Here is a 19,791-nt window from a genome sequence, read left to right on the forward strand (position 1 = left end):
CGTATCGAAGCTCTCCTGAATCAGAGTGAGGAAACAGAACGAATAACCGTTTATTCGTCAGACATTTTCAAGCAAAAAGTCAGGATCGAATTGACGACTGATTATTACCTGTGAAGAAGAAGAAAAAAAACACACAAAACAATGGATACCTGGGAACTTTATTACCTTTTGAACCACAGTTCGTATACGGCTTCTTGGAATCCTGTCGTCTGTGCTAAAGATGAACTCCCTCATCGCAAACCTAAAGACCATCAAGCTTACGTGATCAACACGGACGACAGTCATCTCCCAGGAACCCACTGGGTAGCCGTCTACTTTCCTCAAGAAGGATGTGTGGAATATTTCGATTCGTACGGATTGCCCCCTTTGGAAGACGATATCATCGACTTTATGAGAAGAAATGCTCAAACCACCCGATTCAATAACGTGAAATTACAAGGCACAGATTCCTTGGTGTGTGGACAGTACTGTGTGTATTTTCTGCATCATCGCAGCCTGGGCTATTCCTTAGAACATTTAGTGACTCATTTCGATCCTCGTTCTTCTGCTAGAAACGATGTGAAAGTAGATCGATGGTTTTGTGACCATTATGCTTATCTTTTGTCTCAAGCTAGGAAACGTAGTGTCCATCAATGGCCTAATGATTTCCAACAGTGGAAATCACAATTTCATTCACAACGTTGTCAGCCCTGTTCTAAGTAGATTGTGAATTGAGAAAAAAATGTTTGTGATTAGAAAAAAATGTTTGATGTTATAGTGTTGGATTATTGTTAAAAAATGTTAGAAATGTTGTTGTTTAGTGTTAAGTGATTTTTGAATAAAAAAATGTTGTGTTTAGAAAAAAATGCCTTTGTCTTTTGTTTAGCTAGAAGAATGTTGGATTGATGCTCTTTCATTTCTTACTATCCCTCTCATGACACTCACTAAACGTTGCGGCTCGAAAACCGTGTGGGGATGTTTTCCTTCACGTCCGCGCTTTGACTTTAAGAACCGGGTTGTTCCCAGTCTAACCATCCATTGTTGACTCATCCTCCTACGAAGATGTGCTCCAAACTAGCTAAACTCAACGAAGCCTACGTGAATTTGCATAGGGTCAGACACAGTCTGATACCGAAGCCAGAAGAAATAGAGAATGTGAGAATGTTAAAAATCACTGAAGACCTGATAGAAGAGCTCTTCAGAGAAGAAATGAACAGGGAAAAAGAAGAATGGACAGAGAAGTACAGACTTCAGAGACAGCAGCAACAGCAGCAGCAACAGCAACAGCAGCAACAACCTGAAGCTGACAGAGGCTTTGTCGATTGCCGTATCGACACGAAAGAGTTCTTCTTCTCTTTTCGAAGAAGCAGACCTATCGCCAGAAAGTCTATCCTCAGAGGACATCGCATTCTTAGAAACTAAAAAGAATGCCATAGCAAAACAAAAAAACAGCCCTTTTCAGGGCTACCCAATACTCTAGAAAAGAAATAACCATCAATTTGCCAATGTGTGTAGGTAGAGTAGTGTGAAAATAAACACTAACTCTTGCTTTTAAAAATGTGAGGGTATGTGTTGGTGTGTTTGTGTTAGTAAGAGCTAAAGTAAGTTGGTGTGGATACTAGATTAAAATGATGTTTGTTTTTTGGTGTTTGAGGTGTATATTTGGAGTTAGATTGAATTGCTTTGAGTATGTGGATAGTCTATTGAAGTGATTTATAAAAAATTTTAAAATAGTGATGGGTAGCATAAAAAGTGAGTGAGTGTTTCTTTTAGGTCCGCGCGTTGTTGTTTTTTGGTCATGATCTAGGTAAGATGAATTTTATGTTTTAGGGGGATGTTTTCCTTCACGTCCGCGCTTTCAGTATAAATTAAAAACAAATCGTCAGTTGGGCCCATCGTCGACCTGTTAACAGCAAGACAATGAATACAAGGATTGTGAAGCTGCTAGAACTCCAGATGCACCTGGAATATGCCAGGCGCATAGTAAACGAACTATCAGCGGAGGCTATCGTAGAAGAAGCAAGAATGAAGAAAGAAGAGGAGGAGAGAAGAGAGAGGGAAGAAGAGGAAAAGAAAAGAGAAGAGAGGATGTCGTTCAATATTCCCGAGACAGAGGATTGGGGTGTTGAAGCGAATCATCCTCCCTCTGCGCTCCCCAGAAGAAAGGTGAAAGAAGACTGGGGAAGAAGATGCGTGTGTGGTGCAAGGCCAGGAAGGTGCAACCATTAGATAGGTGCATCTGGAGTTGAAAAAAAAACCAACAGCCCTTTTCAGGGCTACCCAATACTCTAGAAAAGAAATAACTATTAATTTGCCAATGAGTGTAGGTAGAGTAGTGTGAAAATAAACACTAACTCTTTTTTAATACTGAAAGTGTATGTGTTTGTGTGTGTGTGTGTGTGTGTGTGTGTGTGTGTGTGTGTGTGTGTGTGTGTTTGTGTTTGTAAATGTTGAAGTAAGTTTGTGTGAATAGTAGATTATGGGTTTATTTATTGATTCTTAGCGTATGTAGAGAGTATAGTTGTGGTTATATTATATGAAATGAGAAAGTAGGGGGATGTTTTCCTTCACGTACGCGCGATGTTGGGTCATGATCTAGGTAAGATCAATTTTATGTTTTTTAGGGGATGTTTTCCATCACGTCCGCGCTTTCACTATAATAAGCCACCACGTTCGTCGTTCGAACCATTCTACGGAATAAGTAAACAAGAAGATGGTGGTTGCAAGTGACTTGTTCAACAATTTGGTACATATATACAACTGGATAATAGATGGTATCTATGTAGTGGAGAGACTGGAAAAAGAATGGAAGATAGCAGAGTACCTGGACTACGCTAAATGTCTAAACATAGCCAAAGAACTGATAGCAGGAATGATTGAAGAGGAGGAAAAAAGATTGAGAGGTATGATAAATCCCACCTATGTCAGAGTGGGAAGCCTAAAGGAAGCACTTGACAATGCAAGCAAAGTCAGGTGCTTTCTTGAAAAAATGTCACATGGGACAGAGTGCTCTTATGTGGAGAGAGGCCAGGAAAGACTGAGGAAAGGAGAGGAGTTGATGAGAAAAGTGATGGAGGTAGAAGTCAAGAAGATTAAAGAGAGATGGTATAAAGAAAGAAAAGAAGAAGAAAATAGAAAAAAAAGGGATGAATTTGAAAAACTGAACACAAACTGGATGAAAATCCAAGAGAAGTTCCGGGCCATGGGCCACCCGGACTGGTTGCCGGAAACAGAAAAGAAAAAGAAGAAAGGAATGATGGACAAAATAAGAGGGTGGTGGAAGAAGTTAAGAAGTTAAAAGAAGAAGAAGAAAAACCCAAAGGCCCTTTTCAGGGCCAACCATATTTCTCGAAAAGAGATAGTCTTTGAATTGCCTACCCCTTTTTTAAAAAATTTTTTTAAAAAAAAAAGAAAAAAAATCCCATGTTCCATTCCCCTTGTCCCTAAACAAGCCCAAACTCTATTCCCCATGTTAAATTCCCCTTGTACGTAGAGTGACCCACGATTTATCGCCATGTTAAATTCCCCTTGTACGTAGAGTGACCCACGATTTATCGCCATGTTAATTCCCCTTGTACGTAATCTGACCCACGATTTTTCGCCATGTTAAATTTCCATTGTACGTAATCTAACCCAGGGGGGGTCTGTAATGCTAATTCCCATTGTACGTAAAGTGCCCCCATTTACTACTCACAACATCAAGAAGCCGAGTTCCGATGCGCCTTCCATAAAAGCATGCAAAACGTATTTTGGAATGCGATCTGGACGGTGAAAAAATTGGATTCTACGCGCGACCCAAGTACGAAATTGGATATCATGTCGGGGGGGGGGGGGCAATGCTTAATAATACTGCAACAATCCGATATCATATTATCACTAATAGCAACATTAGACGCGTTTTGAAGTTATGGAAACTGAATGATTTCTCCCTTTTCGTATTCAAAAGTTCTGGGTATAACATTAAAAATTAAAAGTGCAAGTACTTCATTTATGGTTGAAAAATCGTGAGATATGAAATATCAACGTCGTTGATATAATGACCTATTCCTCATGTCCAGTTGAATGTTCGTCCGCGAACAAATGATCAATTAGGAAAGAATCGCTACGATTGTTTCCGAGTCTCTTTCTGAGAGTTAAATAAACTCGCATTGGAAAGATACGAGGATGTTCTGAATCGTATGAGGTGTAGAACAGAACTGTGTTTCCAAGTAATAAATCTGAATGTGGCGTAAGTGCATTGCCGGAGGTTATTTTCCAGTCCAAGAGAAATGGCAGAGTGATGCTCCAATTGGCATGCAACAAACATTATGTCATACTGCATACATTGATTGAGTATTTAGAATTTTTCATACCACCTTTATAACTGACTGACTGACTGACTGATTGATTGATTGATTGATTGACTGAATAAACGAATGAATGAATGAATGAATGAATGAATGAATTAATTAATTAATGAGCAAACAAACGAACGAGCGTACGATAGACGGGACGAAGGAACAAAACGAATGAATGATTGAATGAAAATGAATGAATGAATGAATGAATGAACGAATGAATGAATGAATGAATGAATGAATGAATGAATGAATGTGTATTTATCTGCCTTGAGAATAATTTTTTACAGACCTTTCCCGACGACCGGATACCCTTGCAAATACAAAGATAGACGATAATCCAAGCAAGCAGCAGACAAAGGCACAAGTCCCACTTTATGGTTCCCATCTCGTCAATGCCATCTGAGATGGATAACACCTTATTCCTTTGAAAACGAAGAGAAAGGTACATTTAGAAAATATCAGAGAACAAAATTAACTTTACGTTCGTACCACAGCACATCTCGTATAGGCCTAAACATGTCATCATGATATACTGCCCTTGTTTTAAACTGCCATTTCCTTCTTCGAATCTTTTAAATGGAGATATAGTTTCACTAGTTGATCTTAATCTTAATAGTGGCAAAACTCGAATCATGATTGGCTTATAATAAACGGAATCACACGTGTGCAATCATAAAACACCAAACGAATACATATAATAATGAGACTAATCAATTCATTCCTTTCATCGCGACTTTCAATCTCTCTACACCAGCTTCAAGTCATTTTAATAAAACGACGACTTGTCTATAGCAAAAGCATCGCTCTTGACATGTTCTTTGTATTTGCATTACTCTGCAGCAATGAAATAATTGGAATGAATGGTTTACTGTGAGATATTTCCGGCTATATTTTCGAGCATCCATCATGACCACTTATGATGGCAAAATCACGTCTTCTATAGGGCAGAAGTCGAATATTTGCAGGTTTTTCATATTAACAGTATTTATAAAAATGCAAAAAATGTAAATAAATAAATAAATAAAATATAAACAAGAATGTTTTTATTCTGTGAGTTTTTCCTTCGATATTTTGAGATTTCATTAAGACCTTTATGATGTTGAAATTGTTTTTATCGCGAGCAGAGAACGGTACTTTGATTGAACGAAAATGAAGGCATCATTACAGACAAATGCAGGCCCGGGGTCTTCAAGATTTAATGTTTACCACAGATGTAAATACGAACGCGTTTTTTTTTTTTTCTTTCTTTCTACACGAAAAACAAGTTCAAATTCGATAGTTCCGATAAATACTATAAATTCAGATTGAACGTAGCAGTTAGAGCCTTTTAAAACGTTAGTATTGTGAGTCAGGTGCCTTTAAGAGTGGTCAAGGACCAGTTACTGTCACAATTGTAATAATAATAAGCAGCGGACACATGCCAATTTTAGAAAAGAAATGAAGAGTGTGTATACGCACGTGGCTTTTGCTGCCTAAATACCTGAACAAAGTAGGCTCATCGTGCAATGTTGATCAAAAGTGGCAGAAAGAGTACACTAGCCATCACTACGAAATGGTAGGAACTCTAAATGCAGTTACATTATTTTATTCAGAGTCGACAGCTAATTATAACTTAACAGCATTGTGTCGCTGCTGTATAAAGGAAGTGTTCGGCTTCACAGGATTAATCGTAACCTCTCCTACCTCTTCCCTGCACAGCAGGGATATGGGTAAAACGTATAACTTATAAAGATGAAAATTCGCCTTATTCGGTAAGTTTACTTGATACCCATGTTAGATACACCACTACTTCCCGTCCAGAGTCTATCCATAAGCACATTTTAACTCCCCCTATTTTAGAAATATTTTTATAAAAATAAAGTCAGCAAGTCCGCAATTATCAAGTTCTATTCAATCACGTCTCGCTACACATCGCCAATTAAAATAATTTGTAATTAGTACAGCAAACCAAAACACATAACGGTACATTGGAACCATACATTCTAGAATATTACGAATACAAGACCCTCGGAGCATTGAAACAGAGTGATATTTATCCTCTGGACGAAACCCCAATATTTTAAATTTTCTGGGTGGTGGTGGTGGTGTTGTTTTAATATATAGGAAATAACGATTTATCTTAAAAGTGGCTTGTCAAATTGGAATAACTTTTGTTGTGAATTATATAACCATTTTCCAAACTACCACTATACATGTAAAATGTACTTTTTGCAACTCATCTTTCAAATCAATCAATCAGATCTTATTATACTTTTGAGTCCTATTTCATAAGGATTACAATTAAAAGATTCTGGAAAACCCAAGCGTGACTTACACTCTCGCCTTAAAAATTACTTTAACACACCAGTCAGTTTCAAAGATAACGACCCTGACATTTTTGTTGATAAGATCACATTAGCAACTTCATCTTTTTTGTATACATAGGTTTATAAACGAAAATTAAAGGCGCATAGTTCAAGATCTGTCCTTCATTAAAACGAAATTAAAATAGTCATGTTTCTGTTCAGCAAGTTATTTTACATGCCTTATAATATAGTATGCATATAGATCTCGTGCAGGTTCAACACAAAATGTCTTACATAAAATACGACACAAAATATCATATATATGATGCATACCAAAATATCACACATAAAATACAACACAAAATAGCACACATAAGATACAACACAAAATATCGTATATAAAATACAACACAAAGTATCATATATATGATGCCAAACAAAACATCACACATAAAATACAACACAAAATACCATATATACAATGCAAAACAAAATATCACACAAAAAATACAACACAAAATATCACACAGAAGATACGACACAAAGTATCACACATAAGATCTGAAGTCTCCATTCTAAAATTGAATAAACTCTGCTGCATGCAACGCAAGCATTCACTCTAGAACCAGATCACATATTTCTACTTTGTCTTTAAATGTGCAGTAAATGTTCTCGATTCTTTCGGGCAAGTCATATTTTGCTGCGGAGAGGCAACATTTCCTTATTATTTCTCAAGTCGTAAAAACAAAGCACTGAATCTAGTAATACTCTTGTACTAGTAATGAAATGTAAATAAAAACAGCCAGGGAAAGTGATCTCAACTTTTTTTGACGAGAAATTAAGAAGACTGAAGCAAAACGTTTGTTTGAATAACGGTAGAAATGTAAAGTGTCTTACGTACTCCCAGTATTCAGTGACGGGGTCCACCGTGTAAAAAGTAGGGTCCCTGAGGAGACCTGGGACACAGGTCCCGTTCACTAGGACGCCACTGCTGTTGACGGTATCGGTCAGGTTACAGGCTAAAGATGGGTCCTCATCTTTGAACTCGAAGCAGTGTTCTGTGGCCCAGGCAGGGTCACACTTCATCCAAGGCAGCTCCGACGTAAACGAGGCAAAAAAGTAATAGAACGCCCACGCCAGAATCACATTGTAGTAGGAGTTCAAGAAAAAGACGATGACGGTTGTGGAGATACCAATTCCTGTAAAAGAAAGAGACGCCTGATTCAATAGGCCTTGACGATAATACATCATAAATAGTAGCCATCAGCTGGCATGAAGTCAGATCAAGGGAGAGAGAAAAAAATCCTCTCCATCATGACAAGCTGTTCATTTGACAGGTGTTATGTATATGTAATTTGTATGGTGTTATATACATAAAAATATATATATATATATATATATATATATATATATATATATATATATATATATATATATATATATATATATATATATATATATATATATATATATATATATATATATATATATAATTTGTTGTGTGTGATTCACCTTTGTTCATAATTTAGGGAAGAAGTTTGAGCCTACATGACCAATGACTCTTTTTCAAGGTGGTAAACAGCACATTTGATAGCTATTTGTTTCTATGATTGTAATCATATTTTAAGATATTTACTATTTTTAGGTTCACATGTTTACTTGGATTTTGTTCAGAACTTTGGTTTCCCCCTCGGGAATTACTGGTCTACCTGATACTTACTATGTTTTTATTAAGGTTTTAGTAAGAGACCTAACCTAGTTTACAACTTAAAATGTTCTGCAAATGAACTTTTGACCCTCATCCTGATCATCTTATTCTGACTTAGGTTTTATATTTAGGTAGTTTATTTCTATTTTTTTTCCCTATCTTAACATCTGAAGAGGAATCAGTCTTAGAGTTGTGTTCAATTTCAGTTTGAGAGAAATCGGAGATTTATTTATTTTATTGATTTATTGGAATTACAAAACGGTGATTACTACTTTCGGACTAAATCACTATTTAGAGATTAATGTGAATTCATTTATTTTGAATAGTGTTTATTCAATAAAACATTTTCAAGTATGATTAATGTGAATTCATTTAGTGACATTTTGGATTTTATTATTGTGATACATGAAGACTGTCTGCACATCAACACTATTCCAGGCTATTGGCACATAAGCACATTCAAAGCTGAAATTCATTCGGAACACCACTGGAATTCATTCGGAATAATACTTCTTGACTTGTGATGGAATGTTAGGATTCTTAGGGATTTAAATGACAATATAGTTCTTTTCTAAACTTTTACTTTTTGTTCTGGACAAATAAATTATGTGCTGAATTTTACTCAACTTGAAGGTTTTTGCTTTTTTTTTGTTACTTAGTTTAAGACCGTAGATTCGTAACGTGCGTCTTGGAGATTATCTGTGTTCGAGGACGTCGGATTGATCGCCTAATTCAGAAGTTAAATCTACCAATTCCATGTGAATTTGATATCTCTCTTTTAATTCATATAGTATCCTCAAAATAAATGAATTCACTCCATCATTTGTAGAATTTTCTTAACTAAACAGGGTACGAGTTAATAGAACTAATTAATAGATTAAATAAGGATAAATCATCAAGCTGCAGCACCTTGTTTTGCATGCAAGCTTGGTAGTAGCTTTGCAGCATATCCTTTCAACCAATATTTCATTATCATTAGAAAGCGAATAAAACTTTTGTAACGAGATGGAAAGCTAATGACTTTACCTCTGAAGATTGGACACAGATTCCATGCGCTGACACCTCCAACACCCATAAACTGCCCCACTGCAACCTCCAGATAAAAGAGCGGGATGGCTCCGGCTACAACACATATCAGGTAGGGAATGAGGAAAGCTCCTGCAATGGTAGGGAGGTAGAAGTATCGTTATTGTGTAGAATAAGACTCTGTTCACCAACTGGCCAACACTATTCACAAGTCAACATTACGAGAGTCCACACAAAACGCATTTAAAATTATGGAATACATAGAAAGGAACTCCATCTGCGGTAAAACGTTGACTGCCCAGAAATTGAGCAGCAGAGAGGGTGAACAGACCTTTTGCTAGAACGTCATTTTTGAAAAAATAAAGCCTCCTACGAAAATTTAAAAAAAGGAGGTCAATAACGCCAAACCAAAACTTCTAAGTTACCGAGAGTTTCTTTAACTGGGTTAGTTTATTTTGTTACTTTATTTTTGTCGTTCGTGTTTTAAAAAGTATGCGCGTTTTGTTTCAACCCACCAGACGTTTCATTGAGGTCGCACTCTTTCTGCTGCATAAATGTATGAGTAATTAAATCAGTCTCTCAACCAAATATGTTATCAAGACCTATGCGATATCGTGATTGAGGATCACGTAAATTTATTGTTATAAATCCGTGTGGAGCAGATTGTGCTTTTGAAAAGAAGTTTTTGAACCTAATCATGTCCATATACCCTGAACACCAAGTCTGAAGAATATTTTGCAGATTATGTGTGTCAACTCCATTAACCATAACTAAAATATCACAGTTATCTCTGATCACTTTAGTTATTTGTGTATATCGCTGAGTAACATAAATTACGTTTGTGTTTTTATGTCTGCCTCGAGAATATATTCTTGCTGGATTTGTTTGTTTGCCCAGCATTGGGTCGTCATATACCACTAAATTAATACTACATCCATTGAGGTCATCAACGGACGGGGCTTCATCAATATCGGTGATAAAATTAATAATATCGTTACCATTTTCGTCCAACAATTTTGCATTTTCATGAAAATCTTTAAGTACATCGTAACATCTCTGACCATCAACTGACGGAACTGCTAAATACAATTTATCCCATTGAAGCCATCTCATTATCAAATTGAACCTATTATTATCATTCTGATGGAATTCGGTAATGCTGAAATATGTTTTGCTGACTCTTGTTTTGGTGTCGTTGAGAAATCAATGACATCCATGTTGTACAAATATAATAAATAATATTGATCTATGTTGTGTTTGATGCAGAGCATCTACATCCACAAGTGGATTAACAACAATAATAACACCAAAAAAGAGTACACTTGCAGGTACATGTGTAAAATGTGGTTCAAAAATATAAATTTATTTCTAAAAATAAAATTGGTGGTGATATTGCTGCTTCAATGGGAAAATTACCAGGAACTCCATGGTCTAAATATCCAGGAGAAAACTCCTTCCTGGATATAATTATTGTGATCCTGGAACCCGACTTGATATCCGACTTGACGAGCGAGATTAACCAAGACCTGGAGAGTATCCAATAAATTTTATTGATCAAGCATATCACGTTCATGATGTAACTTTTATAAAAGTAAAGGTCTGCAACAACGACGTATTGCAGCTGTGAATTTAATTCATACATTATATTCTATAAAAATAAATTTTTCAGAGAATCATTAGCGAATTGGTTAGTACGATCTGCGATGAAAAGTAAATTAATTTTGGAGCTGGTAATTAATCAACCGATTATTAAAATAATGGAATCGATTTATTATAGCCCAAGAGGATACTGGAAAGGTAGAGCAGCAATTAGTAAATTCACTGATGTAGCAAATGTTACACGTTCTGTTGCTGCAAAATGCTTAGCACGACAGGCAATATGGTTAGCACGACAGGCAATATGGTAAATTTACCTACCACCACCTAAGAACATTCAGCATGCACATTTTGATGTCAGCACTCCTAATGAAGTTCATCAAGCAGATATTTTATTTTTACCACACGATACTATTAAAATTGGAATACGTCAGTTAACATACTAATACGTATTAACTGTTGTTGACGTTGCAAGTAGATATAAAGAAGCAGAGCCGTTATCCGCTAAAAAAAGGAACTGGAGTTTCTTCTGCTTTTGAACGAATTTATCAACGAGGACCCATACGATGGCCACAACTATTACAGGTTGATCTTGGCAAGGAATATATTGGTGCAGTATTTAATTTCTGATGATAAAAACATAACGTCAAAATCAGACGAGGACATACTGCAATTCATCATGATCAGGCAATTGTTGAACGATTTAATCGAACACTTGCTGAGCGATTATTTGGATATTAACATGCAAAGAAGATAATTCAGAAAGATACGAGATCTCACGAATTGGTTGCAAGACTACCAAGTGTGATAGCTTCGTTAAATAACGACATTAATCGAACAACTGCGCATCCTAGCGTCCATGGAGTTTTGTCCCTGATTTCGTCAGGAGTTAACGCGCACTCAATAACACTGTCAGGAACTAAAACAATATCATTAATACAAAATTTTGTTTCTCTGACGATCCTGGTATATCAACGTCGATATTCTATCGTCGCGTATCTGCTGATTGATAACACAATGGTAAGGGTAGATTTGAAAAGGTTTCTTTATGTAACATAAATAATTGTTGTCGAAGTGTATCACGAACTATCTTTCTACTTGTCACTACCAAATCATTTGGTCCCCATAAATTCCAAAAACTGTTAATAGTAGTTTCTGAAATTATTTCACGCATTATTTCACATTGAATTTTATGCGGTTGTAGTCTGATTAATATCTTAAACTCTCTTAATTCTGGATCAAGTGCTCTTTGATAATCAGTTATTTCTTCATAATAATCTACAAAATTCTTTAACCATTCATGTGGAGACAATCCAACAAAAGGTGGTGACTGACCATGTTCGCCACACATTATTACAGCAGTATTTTATGTCAATAACCGATCAAGAAATAGTTTTAATGTTTCTAACGAAACAGCGCATAATTCACCCCAAACAATAATCCTTGGAATATATTTCTCTCCTATTCCTTCAGGAGTCCAGTTATCTCCCTTCCTTCCATTGTAAGAATGTAAGGTAAGTGCATGATTTAATATTCCTTTCTTTCATTTCTCCTGCGAGTCTTTGTGTAGGTGTTAATAAACTATTTCTGTACAATTGTTCAAGAATAATTCGATCACACAACCTCCAGGCCCACTGAGATAAACTGTTTTAAATCTAGCTACATAATCATATACAGAAGGTGCTGATGACAATTTTGATATTTTATTTTTTTGGTAATAAATACCCTTAATTTCAACGTCGGCGGATTCAGAATAACTACGTATATATTCTTGTTTTATTCTCCATTCATCCCATGATGCATGCGCCGATATGTAGTTGTTCTAGCAATTCTGTATTCTTGTTGATATAAAATGAATCCGTAGCGACTCTGAGAGCAAACTCAGAAACTGTATTTATCATTGATAATAGATTTATTAAAAAGTACGCGAGCATTGAACATATTAAATGAGTAAACTGCGGTGACTCACCATCAATATAACTCACAATTGTACCTAATTTAGTTCCGTCCGATAAGTTAACGTTACTTCGATTTATAAACGTATTTCTTTTCGTTGTATCAGCAGTTATAAAATCTAATTCAGCATCGTCTTTAATCAATTTTACAATGTCGTTTATGATCATATGAATTTACCGATTATTTTTTTCTGCCAAGATCTTTGCGATTTTGTTTTCAAAATCAGTTATTATCAGGATTTTCATCATCAGAATATTTCTTTTGTTGTGGTAACCAAACTTTTTTCTGCGAACTATATGATATAATTTCTTCACTTACAATCAACGATATCAGCATTTTTACATCGAGCATATATCAAAATAATACTGTTGGCACCCACAATTTTTTGGAAAAATGTTTGCCAAACCAGACATAATAATTCGGATGAAGATATTCAGCAAACTTAAATGACTCGATACAACCAAATCCAGTCAAATAAAAATCTGGTAACGGTCCGTTTATCGATAATATGGTCATCTCGTGTGTTGATGTCCAAATCGCTAAAAATACTAGAACACTCTCCCATACCAAGAAAACTTCCGGGAAAACATGCAACCATATCAACAGAAATTACATCTCTATAATCGTATTTAGTATTCCATAATCCACCGAGTCCGTATTCGACACGAATGCGTTGTATTTCTTCAATAAAATCCAATCGTAATGGTTTCCACGAATTTTTCTCTCTAGCAAAATGAGTAGCAACTGAAGGAACGGTAAAGCAATTACACAGTAATTGTTCAGTATCGTCATGGGTATATTTCAACGCAAGAATGTTCATGTCTTCATGGAGAGATTCTGTACGATAAATATTTCCGTTAGGCCATACAAACTGATAATATTTTCCATTATCTAAACTTTGAAATAGCCATATTGATACAGGATCGTTCTTACTTATTTCGCTAATAAAATCAAATATATCTCATTGGTAAAATTTAGCAGTTCGATTTCGTGGGAATATTGTTACTGCATTGGTCCGCGCATGTGCATTATGATTAATAATGTCAATCAAGGTTCCTTTATATTTCGATTCGTATAAAATCTCTTCGGTTATTGTTCTTACCATTATCGGGAAGTTTAATTCCTTTCCTAGCTCAGCGACGTCTTTGACAGATGCTCCGGTATCCTTAACTATTTCTCCCCACACGTTTATTATATTATGTCTTTTATCCGTTAAACCATTTTCACGAATCGCGTTTGTAAAATGTTCCGTTAATCGACACAGTTTATTTTTGAAAATTTTATCGGTTTTAGATTATTGACGCTGGGTTTTCATTTATCGAATAAATTGCATAAATAACCGCGGTTATAGGATACTCTCTTTCGTAATAGAGTTTGTCAATAAAAGTCAGCATTGCTGGTTTTAAATTTTTACTTAATACGGCAATTTTTGCCTTACGAAGGTCAGGGTCACGTTTGTCACTGATAATCCAAGTATTATTGTTTGTTTCTGATAATACAATAAACTTTACTCTGAAAAAGTATCTTCGATTGTCGAGATAATTATTAATCGTTGCCGCTCGCTTGTCGTTCATAGTAGCATTGATACCATCGTCGACACCATTTGTGCTGCGCATGAATTTAAACGTCGACCACACATGAGATGCACTATCTTTGCTAAATTCTTTCTTGGCATCATGAATAGTATCAATCAAACTTTTATTCGTCGGATCAATCAGAGCTCGCATCGGTAGGTCAGGGGATATTCTGTCAAGATCAAATATATCTTTAGAAGGCTTTATCTTAATCTCTGTTAATTCGTTGATATTATAATTAAGAAATATATATATATATATATATATATATATATATATATATATATATATATATATATATATATATATATATATATATATATATATATATATATATATATATATATATATATATATATTCAAACAAAGAACACATGCAAATGGCATATGATAGTCTCTACAATTCCTTGTGACAAATCTTGTGTAAATGAATTCTGAGGATATCATTTACAAAGTGTACGGAGAGTGAGTTTAGGGCCAAAATCGTGTTTGAAGTGTTGTGTTGGGGTTAAAAGAAAAACACAGTTGTGTGTGCAATGAGATGGTAAAAAATACAGAGAGCTCAAAAGATGTTATGATAAAAGAATAACAGCGACAAAAATGATAAAGTTATAAGAAGAGCTGAAGACCATCTTGCTTGATTTTAAAATATTAATTTTGACAAATAAACATTTAAACAAATAATATTATATATAAATGGAAGAACATGAATTTGTGAGATATCCTATCATTAAAGATTACTAGGCATCTCGTGATGGTATCACCAGGCACTCTCGACTAAAAAACCAGTTGTTAATTTCACTAATACTGGTTATCTCATGATCAATACTAAAGGGAATAAACATTATCCAAGTCATATGTTTGTCTACGAGTGTTTTTGTTTTTATTTTTTTTTGGGGGGGGGGGAGTACTCGAAGACCGTGTTGTGATCGATCATATTGATGGAGAAAAGCTCAATAACTCTTTAGATAATTTGCGAGCCATTACACAAATCCAGAACAGCAGATTTGGAAATACTGGCAAAAATTCAAAACTTGCAAGACTTTCGGTACAATAAGTCACAGATAATATTACCAAATCTGTTTTTTCGAAATATATAAACAAAAGATAACTTTTCGTTATTGCTGAAGGAAGATAAATCTGTCAAGCTAAGACATCTCCGGTTGAGTAATTAGGTAGTGTTGCTACTAATATTATATTACTCTTTATTTATTTAATTAATTTTTTGTCATTATAATCATCGTTACAATAATTATTTATTCATTCTGAGGTTTCTATCGTTGGTGGGAAAACTTCCAATTTCATATTATATCAATAATTATCATTCGTCCGTCTGCAGAATTGCTTTATTGCTGAGTATAACAGCGATTGCTCTGTAAGCACCATGAATAATTGGTGGACCAACTACGGCAACAGGAGGTTGTGTTATTTGAGCTCGAAAGTGAATATCAACAACAGATTTTCTAGATAAATCAAGCTGCTCCAGAGAAAAGTAATAAATTGGGTACAGCGTAGTAAAATTTAGATATTTTCAAACCAGTATCTAAATTTTGATCGCGTCCCATACATGTCATTAACCGATATCAAAATTCAGTAATATATTATCAGCTGGTTATTGATGTCCATTTATTCTTAAGGAAATTTCACTAACTCCAAATTTGTCAAATATCGCATGACTACGTGTTTGTGAATTTACTCGCACAAAATCTTGAAAAACAACAAATATAAGCCGTGGTGCAGAAACACCCTGCTTTTATGTTATAACCCATGTAAATAAACCAGTAAATCTAGTTTGAACAATGTCTGTGGTTACTGTTAACGATGATAATATAAATTTACCACTCTGATCCATAAAGGAAAGTAATTTTTGTTTTTCGGCAATCGTTGGAGTCATTACAGGCATCCACAACAAAAGTTTTGCTAGTATTACTTTGCCAGCATCACCAGCAGGTCGCCAAATTGCATCAACATCAGTAACATTTCTTACAAGCGCGACTGTATGTCTAGCCCCAAAGATAACTTTTCTAACGTTTCTACAAAATCATAAGATGTGAGATAGTGGAATTGCGCATAAAAATCTTCTACGATCATCCTTCATTACCGATCGTTGTGATGTAAATCCTAAGTTGAAATCTGGATTAGCACCATGAACCACCGGTGACACGTCAGCGCCTGCGTCGTCGGCAAAGTTTATCGGTCGTCTTATATTATACGGTCTGCTGTCAGGGTGGTCAGAATCGTCTTACAAAACGTCATTGTGGGGCCGGCTGATCTTGTATAATCATCTGAATATCTTGCTAGATCTATTATCGTCGTGGTAAAGTCGACGTCCTTCTGAATTGATTCAATATTTCTTTCGTCGATAATATACGTAGCACTGTCAAACAACGTCATGATGCCGTTATTAACAAAACCAACTCTAACATCAGCTGCATATTTAGTATCATCTGTTTTTATAATTTCACCTTCTACTTCAATAAATGTTTCAGCAGGTAAGAAATATCTGCTTGTATCTTGAACTTGTAATTCAATTCGTCCACGCTAATTTGGTTGTCGTACGTCATAAGAATAAGATTGATAGTCGCGTACAGATTCATCCTTGACAACTGACGCATCCGTGTCAAACGCTGGATCGGATATACACTTAAACATTTTATTATAATTGTTATCGTCTAACCCGAAGACCACTTCCTACTATCAGACTAGAAGTTAGATTTTTTTCTGCTTCACCAGTCAACTCTAATAGTTTTTGATTTGCAGCTTGATTTATTATTTTACTGACGTTTGCAGGCATAACTTGAGTACTGGCCAGTTTCAGTGGTGGCTGAGGTTTTCGTCGTATTAATCGTGCAAGTCTATCCTTGATTGCCAAGAACGCTTTACCAGCATCATCACCAACTGCGCCAGGACGTTTTTCACGAAGAAGATCAACAGCTTTCATTCCTAGTATTTTGCAATCGGTATTGTCTTTTGGGCTATTCTTTTAAATAAACCCTGAACAACATCGCGAGTCCATCTCCATAAATTGCTTGTAAGTTGGCAATCGCGAATTTTCAACTCTGATCATGATCGGTCTGTGTTGAGCATTTTGTATAATCCTCTTATTTGTTATTCATTTAGCTAATCGCTGTGATAATCATCAGCAATTTCATCAATGAGAGATTGATAAACATTGATGTCAATAATGCCGCCTGTAAATAATCGTTGACAAATATCAAATATTGCATTAATGATTTCTGGAGAATTATTTCCAGCACGTTTTCCTCAAATCAGAATTTCTAGTCTATCTACGTCGGCAAGAATATTGTTAGGACAAGCAATAAAATCACTTCCTTTTGTAGGTAGTGAAGAAAAACCACTTCCAGCAGCGCTGGCGCCAGGTGCATCGTAAAATTCTTTTTTTTATTATAGATTATTCTTCCTCTATACCAGGAGATAACGATGATTTATAAAGAACCTCAAATTCACGATATTTCACTTCTTCCTGAAATTTTTCCTAAGAGAAGGAAGATTTTTAGAAGCAATGTATACTTCTTTAACCCAATGTTCAGGTCTTCGGTTTTTAATGAATATAGGTTCTATATATTTTTCTTTTTCTTTATATCCAAGCGCAGCAAGATTTATTAATTTTTTGGACCATCTGAATTTGAAATGCTTTCAGGAGTAAATTTATCTCTAACAAATGATGATTTTTGTGTTTGAGGAGATTGTGGTTGTGATTTTTGTTTTTGAGGAGATTGTGGTTGTGATTTTTGTTTTTGAGAAGATTGTGGTTTTGATTTTTGTTTTTGAGAAGATTGTGGTTGGGATTTTTTTGAGGAGATTGTTGTCGCTCTATCTGTTGCTGCGGTGAAAGAAGCTGATAGGAAGGTTCTCGCTGGGAAGTTTGCGGTGAAAGAGGTTTTTTGTTGAGGAATTTGTTTCAGTGCCTCGTTCTAAAGATTGTTAACGTCATCAGCAACTTTTCTATATCTTAGATCATCATCTCTGGCTTGTTTTTGTCGTAAAATACGCGATATATCCATTTAATAAGATTATCATCATTTACATTTTCGTAACCGGGTTTTAAAATATCAGGCTTATTAAACATACTACTTAATATTATTCCAGGTAATTTATCTTCTTTAGTATTTTTAAGTTCTTCGATAACACCTTCTTTAAATTTTTCAAATAGTTCAATATTTTCTTTTCTTACTTTAGGTGTTAGTACAATATCATTTTTTTTACATCGGCCATTTCAGCACAAACTCTGCCCATACCTTCAAGTATTTCTTCACCTACGGGGTGGGGTGGGGGTGCGGCAGCTATCTCAGTTGGAAGATCTCGTAAAATCGTTTTCGCTTGCTTAGTTCTTCTCGCTTTTTTTCAGTATCTGTAGCAGTTCGTTCCAACGTAGGAAGAAAACCTTCAGTAGCTTTTACAACTCTTTCAGTAACTTTTGTAACAGGTTTAAATATCTGTTCTGTACCTTCTGCAAATTGAACTTCAGATTCTTGACGTTCTTGCAATTTCTGTTTGACAAAATCACGGACGGGAAGAAATTTCTTTATTGCCTCTAGTCGCTCTCGAGCTAATCTAGCTGTATAAGATTTCATAGCAGGTGCCATTATTTTATTAGCGATGATTTTAATTACCCGCACGGATTTATAACAATAAATTTACATGATCCTCCATCACGATATCGCATAGGTCTTGATAAAATATTTGGTTGAGAGATTGATTTAATTACTCATACCTTTATATGACACACCGTACTAATGATATGGAAAAATGGGAAGCAGCCTGGAATAGAGCATACATGGGCTAGGCTGACCAGGATTGGTTAATAATGTAAGTTATCTTGTAGGAAAAATAATCTTTTGAGAGCTTATCCTAGTTGTAAGTGAAAAAACAGAGACATTGTTTTATTGATGGAATTTCTTTAATAGTCTTGAGTTTGAAACAATCATTACTAAAATTAGCAGCTGGCTCTTTGGTGCGGAATTGAAAGCACATGTTTCAAACACATGTAGGCCCAGAAAATGCCGCGGCTCATATCCTTTTCTCGATACAGAAGCTGACATCCAGGTTTCATCTATACTGATAAATATAGGTTTGATCATGAGCACTAAAAAATGTTAAGTTATTGAATTTTTAATATCGTGATGTTTAGATAGATTTACTATGGGAACTGAATTAGTACCGTGAGTCCTATAGAAGCAGAGAGAGAGAGAGAGAGAGAGAGAGAGAGAGAGAGAGAGAGAGTGCGACCTAAATGAAACGTTTGGCGGGTAAAGAAAACGTGCATGCTTTTTAAAACACGAACGACAAAAATAAAGCAACAAAAT

The 19,791-nt window shown here is 35.4% G+C and overlaps 1 protein-coding gene across 1 annotated transcript in view; it reads right to left on the bottom strand.

The window, feature by feature from the left end:
* Positions 1–19,791, bottom strand: part of LOC149798215 (sodium- and chloride-dependent taurine transporter-like) — a 99,909-nt gene that overhangs the window by 52,568 nt on the left and 27,550 nt on the right. The window contains exons 2-4 of the mRNA XM_089960853.1: positions 9,339–9,470; positions 7,506–7,803; positions 4,609–4,741 (exon numbers count right to left, since the gene is read on the bottom strand). Of these exons, the coding sequence (XP_089816979.1) occupies positions 4,609–4,741; positions 7,506–7,803; positions 9,339–9,470 (563 nt within the window). The remainder of the gene's footprint in view (positions 1–4,608; positions 4,742–7,505; positions 7,804–9,338; positions 9,471–19,791) is intronic.

The sequence above is a fragment of the Sinohyriopsis cumingii genome, chromosome 6 (genome assembly GCF_028554795.1).
Source record: "Sinohyriopsis cumingii isolate HCF-2022 chromosome 6, ASM2855479v2, whole genome shotgun sequence".
In the NCBI taxonomy this organism is placed as follows: Eukaryota; Metazoa; Mollusca; class Bivalvia; order Unionida; family Unionidae; genus Sinohyriopsis; species Sinohyriopsis cumingii.